At 38.3% G+C, this 7,246-nt stretch overlaps 1 protein-coding gene across 1 annotated transcript; it reads left to right on the forward strand.

Annotated features, from left to right (window-relative positions):
- Positions 1–1,280: 1,280 nt before the first annotated feature.
- LOC127130766 (uncharacterized) lies at positions 1,281–2,042 on the forward strand. The gene is made up of 2 exons (XM_051059731.1): positions 1,281–1,559; positions 1,656–2,042. Exons 1-2 carry the CDS (start codon positions 1,281–1,283, stop codon positions 2,040–2,042), a joined length of 666 nt encoding a protein of 221 aa, XP_050915688.1.
- The last annotated feature ends 5,204 nt before the right edge of the window (positions 2,043–7,246 follow it).

The following is a 7,246-nucleotide window of genomic DNA, read 5'->3' on the forward strand; positions in this document are numbered from 1 at the left end:
CATCCAATACCAACAAGAAAGAGGCCAGAGAATACTATGAGGATTAACTCTTGGACTTAAGGAATAACATTAAGACTTTGAAAGATTGTTTATCCCGCAAATAGTTGGACAAAGAAAGAATACATAGAATGTATGTCCAAGAGAATTTTCAACTTGGATGGGCTCAAGAGCACATCAAGGATTTAAAGAATGGCATCAATGACTCAGCTTACCTAGAGCTAAGGAGAAACTTCCAATATTGGGAAGAGAAATGTAGAGGAGCAGATGTAGATGTAGCATAAATGGAAGGGATCAAGACCTTCCAAGACCTCTATCATCATTGGAAGAATAAGTATGTTGACATGGATGTCCTTGTCAATTATGTTATCCAAGATTTCCCTGATCAGTTGAGGAAAGATGATCTAGCCATGTGTCCAGATAACACATCTACAAAAGTCTATCATTTTGTTAGATTTAGAAAAAAACAATTGCTGAGCTCATTACCGATGTTGAAGCTCTCCGTGATGCTCAAGGAGTCACATTCAAAGTCAATCTGTGATTATATCTCTTTTACCCAATCTGTGGGATTTTCTATTTGTACTTTCATATTCCTTGTATTTTGTATTGAACTACTAATTAATGAAATGAGTTTGTACTCCACAACAGGTGTTTTTCATTATTATTATTCGCAATGTTTATGTTTAATATTTCATGCAATAACTAACAAGAATGGTTAAGAGTTTTGCTTTAAAACAAAAAACATAACATAAGTAAATCATGCATCCTTTTTTCACCCTACTAAAGAAAAATAAAAACTCATTCACTATTTTCTTCTCCAGAAATGTTCAAGCTAACTTCTCGACACCGTTATCCTATAAGAGGCAATCAAAGAGCAAATATGGATCAGTTGGAACAGAGTCGGGATACACTAAGATAGGAAGTAACCCAGGTTAGATCCCAAATGAGTCAACTAATGGAGACCATCCAGACCATTGCTAGAGGTCAGGAGGCCATGGCTAGAATCCAGGAGGAGATCAGACAAGCATCCCATGTAGATCCACCACATGGAGGATCCAACCAATAAATGCTGATATTAAAAGAACCCGTTGTCATTCCAACACCTTTGGTAGGAAAATAATAGTAACCTGGGGAACAACCAAGGAAACAACCTTTGAGGTAATCAAGCACATCAAATACCTGTCATCATCCCTCGTAACTTGGAAATGGATGAATAAGACGATGCTTTATTCAGTCCAAGGGGAAAATCCTTCAATGATGATTTTGGTCCCACAACTGGTGAGATGGAGAGGAAAGTACGAGCTTTGGAGGAGAAACTGAAGGCAATTGAGGGGTCTAGTGTTTTTGGACTAGACACGGCTGATATGTGCCTGGTCCCTAGAGTTAAAATTCCTGCCAAATTCAAAGTTCCAGACTTTGAAAAATATAAAGGGATCAGTTTCCCAAAAACACATGTACGAGCATATTATAGAAAGATGGCAGCGTACTCAGGCGATGAAAGATTGTTGATGCACTTCTTTCAAGATAGTCTTCGTGGAGCGTCATTGGAGTGGTACATGCAGGTAGAAAGAACCTATATCCGTACTTTAAAGGATTTGGCTGAAGCTTTTATAAAACACTATCAGTAAAATACTGATATGGCTCCCAATTGTACTCAGTTACAAAATCTGACCCAAAAAAGTGGTGAATCTTTCAAGGAGTTTACCCAAAGATGGAGAGAGCTAGCAGCCAGAGTACAACCTCCCTTGTTAGAGAAGGAAATTGTTGATATGTTCATGAGCACTCTGCAAGGCCCTTACCTATACAGGTTAGTGGCAAGTACCTCTTCAAGTTTTTCAGATTTGGTAGTAGCGGGTGAAAGAATCGAGAGTATGTTGAAGGGTGGGAAAATAGAAGGAGTATTCAATTCTTCAACAACGATAACAAAGAAGACTTATATGGGGTTTACCAAGAAGAAAGAATGGGAAACTAATGCCACTTATTATGTTAAAGGGAAGGCTCATGCCTACCACCAGGTAGCTTTTGTTTCTCCAATTCCTTATTAACAACATACCCTCGCAATATCGTCAAATCTACATCCAGCGCGCTAGCAAAATCAGGATCAATAAGGTTACACACCTCATCCTCAAAAATTTCAACAACAAAGATAAATGAGGCCTGAGAGAAGGTTTGACCCAGTGCCAATGCCATATGCACGCTTTCTTCCACACCTTTTGAAAGGATCACTAGTGGAATTTAGAGAGTTGGCAACCCCAACTGTCTTACCTCCTGGCTATGATGCCAAGGCTAGATGTGAATTTCACTCGGGTGCATCAGGCTACAATATTGAAAATTGGAAAGCATTGAAGTATAAGGTTCAGGAGCTTATAGATTCCAAAGCTATAACCTTCACCCCAAATGGTCCAAATGTAACAAATAACACCATGCGATAACACAACAACCAAGGTGTGAACATGGTGGAGGCTGTGGAGGATAGAAGCATGGTGAAAGATGTTGGCCAGTTGAGAACCCCTTTGGGTGAGCTAAAAGGACAGTTGTTGTTGAACCAGGTGCATCCAGGTTGTGATGCAAGTTGTGAAGTATGTTTTGATAACCCTGAGAAGTGTAATTCGTTGAAGTCAGGTATTCAAGTGTTGATTAATGATGGTGTCTTACTAGTGGAGCATTCTTCCCCATTGGAAAATGTTGCCACACTAGAAATTGCTTACGAATCGGTTCAATTTCCTTTGGAGATCCACTATGATCCCATTCATGCTCCCACCATAACAAATCCAATAGTCCCACTAGTGATTTAATTTCCTACACCCTTCCCCTTTCAAAGCACTAAAGCCATACCTTGGAATTATGATTCCTCAGTCTACATCAATGGCTAAAGGGTAGAAGATGAACCAACAAAGCCATCAGATGCAAGCAACATAACTGGGGATGGAGGAATTACTAGGAGTGGGAGGATCTTTGCCTCCCAACCTCTTTAGACTGCAAACAATAGAGAATTAATAACTCGAGAGACAAATAGGCAGCAGTCAATGAATAATGTCAGTCTTATGCTCAAAGAGGGGCACAATCTAATGAGGTAGAAGAGTTTCTACGTGTTATAAAGAAGAGTGATTATAAGGTGGTTGACCAGCTCAACCAAACACCATAAAAATTTCAATGTTATCTCTTCTGATGTGTTCTGATGCATATCGTGATGCATTAGTTAAATTCTTAAGGGTTGCCCATGTGCCACAAGAGATATTTGTTAATCAGTTTGAAGGGGTGGTAGATAACATTTCTTCTTCAGTCATCCTAGGCTTTAATGATGAGGACCTCCTTTATGAAGGAAAGAACCACAATAAGGCTCTCCACATTTATGTGGAATGCTTAGACATTATACTATCTAGAGTCTTGGTAGACACCAGTTCATCATTAAATGTGTTTCCCAAGAGCACTTTATCCAAACTGGCAGTGATGGGATCGACTTTGAAGCCTAGCTCCTTGATTGTGAAGACATTTGATGGCTTAAAAAGATTTGTGGCTGGAGAGGTTGATCTCCCAGTAAATATAGGTCCACGTGTTTTCTCTATCACATTCTATGTGATGGATATCCTACCTGCATACAGTTGTTTGCTAGGAAGACCATGGATTCATGCAGCGGGCGCTATAACATCAACTCTCCACCAGAATCTTAAGTTTTTGGCAGACAACAAAACGGTGGTGGTTGAAGGTGAGGAAGATATCATGGTTATCCATTTGGCATTATTTAGATATTTGGAGATATGTGTGGAGGTACATGAGACCCTTTTCCAATCCTTTGAGATTGCTAACATTGTGATGGCTCCCCCAGCGGATAAGACAAAGCTGCCAATGGCCTCCTGGAAAGACGTAAAAACTGTGATTCAAGTTGGTCATCCTGAGGTATGGGGAAGAGTGTTGTATATCCAAGTTAATATGGATCGCTTTGGGCTGGGTTACAAGCCTCATCAGGTGGCACTAAGGAAGTCTGCACCAAAAACTGCTAAGGGACATGTTCCCTTTATTCCAGAGACTTTTACTAGCTTGGTCATCTTCGAGAGAACCAAATCTATGGGATTAGTGCCAAGGAGGAAGTTGTTGAAGAAGGTTGCTTTGTACGCTCGAAGACTGAAGAACTTGGGAATTGAACCATTTCAGAATTGCCAACCGTGACATTTCTGGAAGAGTAATGTTTTGTTTTGCTTTAATCAAGACCCATTATTATGTCCAAGGCATTTTAGTCATTTTGTATGAGCCACACTTTTCAAATTCTGATTAAAGTTTAATTAAATCGATGAAACAAACCTTTTTGCATTCGATTCGTGCTCTTTGTTTTTCAATTTTTCCATTTTTTATAATAAAATTTTTCACAAAAAATAATAAAAAGAATAATAAATGGAAATGAATCCTTTCTTTTGCATATTCCTTCATTATTTCTTAAAAGTCATTTAAATCAAGCATTAACCCAAACCATGTAGATCAACCTCGAATTCCACCGTTAACAATGCTGCTATGACCTATTATAATTTTGACAACCCAATATACCACACCAACGAGGATTATGACGAATATTTCAAGCTCCCATAGGAGATAGCTAGGTTGCTCAAGCAGGAGGAAAAGGTCATTCAACCATACGAATAGTCCATTAAGGTCATCAACCTTGGAACTGAAGAGGATAAGAAAGAAGTTAAGATAGGTGCTGCCCTAAATGATGAATTCAAAAGAAAGTTGATTGAACTCTTAAGAGAGTATGTGGATGTATTTTCTTGGTCTTATCAAGATATTCCTGGGTTGGACACCAACATTGTAGTACATAAGCTACCTCTCAAAGAAGGTTGTCCTCCCATTAAACATAAATTGAAAAGGACATGTCTGGACATGGCAATGAAGATAAAGGAAGAGGTCCAAAAGCAATTGGATGTAGGTTTCTTGGTTGTGGCAAACTACCCTCAATGGATGGCTAATATAGTTCTCATGCCCAAGAAGGATGGAAAAGTACAAATGTGTGTGGATTACCGAGACTTAAGTAGGGTTAGTCCCAAAGATGATTTCACATTACCTCACATCATGCGCACTGGCTTTGGGATCACAACTTGGCATCCTCATTACCCCTCATTCATTGGGTTTGCATTGGGAGAGATCACCAAGCACATTTGATTGTATCATACCTTGTTTTTCACTATTTACTAACCAAAATTCCAAAAATATGTCTATGTATAGCTTTACTTATTTTGTAGGTAGTGTGTGCATCCACCCATGCTCTATCAAACTCACATCTAAGGTTTAAGACCCTCGGTACAAGGAGATTAATAAATATATGGTTCACAATGGTTTTAGACATCATGTATGGATCCCCATGATCTTCACTTATCATTTTGATCAATAAATCATCAAGAGTTTAAAGCTTGTTTGTCTCGGAAACTCTAATTCATTTGGGTATCTTGTGTGACTTACTCAGCAAGTTTCTTCATCATTTGATCAAATATTTCAAGGGTTAATTCATATTAAATCATCTTATACATATATGATCCTCCATGAGTCCCAAAGGTCAAGAGAACTTCAAGTTTGTAAGTTGGTTCAAAGAGGTTGACCAGAGAAGGTTAATTGGTCAAAATTGGGGTTCCCTAGACCCTATATCCTACAAATTTTGTCATATTAAAATTATTCCAAGAGAAACGTTACTCTTTATGACATTACAAACAATTTTCATGTTGACATCAAGAGCTAGTTTTGCTTGGAAAGTCATTTTTTATGGTGAAAGATTATAGGTCATTTTGTTTGTGCCCTAGTTAGGAGGTCAACTTCCAAGGACCATAACTTGCTCAATGTTTATGAGATGAAGGCCATACAAGTTTCACGATAAATTTCAAGATGTCTTCTCCAAATTTGATTATTTTAGAAACTTTAAATTCAACTTGCAAGGGCATGTGCCAAGAGGAAACATTATAGGTCATTTTGGTCCATTACCATTGAACAAGTAATTTTCCTCAACCTCTAAAATGCATAACTCCTTCATGCCAAATCCAAATAAGGTCAAATTTGTGACTAAATTTAATAGTATTGAAATAGATACAACTTTTATGAAGGAACTTTTTCCATTTGAAGCTCGTATCAAAAGTTATTCAAGGTGGAAGAAGTGGATATTTGACTTGGTACTTAGAAAATTTTCAATTATGTTTGATTTCTCAAACTTACACCTCAAAATTCATCATGATACAAGCTTCAATTGGAAAAGTGTTCAACATTAAAGTTATTCCCCTTGATGTCATCTTTCTAAAAAGTCTAAGATCACCTCACTTGGACAAGATTCGAATGACTTGCGTATGGTTACTCTTCATGGTTCCATTTGGATGAATCACATGATCATTTCTCAATTACAAATGCAGGGTGTCATGTTAGACTTTCAACATCATTCATGATCATTTGTGGATCTTTTACAATCATCTCATGGACCTATCACACACCCATGCAAGCATGCACTAACTTTTCCAATTTTGGCCAATTTTTGAAGTGTGTGAAAAGCAACGCAAGAACTCTATAAATACATGGCCTTGGTGATCAGAATAAGGATCCTTTTACCCAAGCTTTGACCTGCTTCTTCCTCAAACCCCATTGAAAGGATAACCTTGAGGATTTCATTTGAAATCAAGCTTCAATTCCATTTCTGTTTTGGGATTGAAACTTCAAGGATCCAAGCCTTTTGATAATCTCTTTCATCTCCTGCAAGCAAGTAGAAGCATGCCCAAGCCAATTGTGATCTAAATTAAGCTTCATCACTGCAAACAGAAGGTGAATTTTGTGAAACTTTCTCTCTTCGATTCTCTCTCAATTCTCCATCATTTCAAGTAATTTTTGGTTGGTTGAAGTCCTACCAATATGGGCAACAAGATTAAGTTGCTTTGAGGTCAAATCGAAGCAACTCATAACAAGAACCTCAATTTTCAAATCCATGTATCTTTCAATATACTTGGAATTGGAAGAAATGGAGGTCAGATTCATGCTCCGGAGCATTTTTTCTTTAAAAACATGTCCTCACTTTTCATTTTCCATTTGGTTGAGGGTCGACCAGTTTGGTGAGGTCCACCGGAGAAGATGATTGGAGTTAGGGCTCCGGTGGTGCGTTCGCAAAGTCCAAGCCATCTGATATGGTTCCCATGTTCTAATCTTGATCGCCCCTTTTAAATACCACACGTATGATGAATTAACCAGGGTCCATTGTGTTCCACATGCGCGTGGCCATCAGATCTGCCACCTC

Source organism: Lathyrus oleraceus, chromosome 3 (genome assembly GCF_024323335.1).
Source record: "Lathyrus oleraceus cultivar Zhongwan6 chromosome 3, CAAS_Psat_ZW6_1.0, whole genome shotgun sequence".
NCBI lineage: Eukaryota > Viridiplantae > Streptophyta > Magnoliopsida > Fabales > Fabaceae > Lathyrus > Lathyrus oleraceus.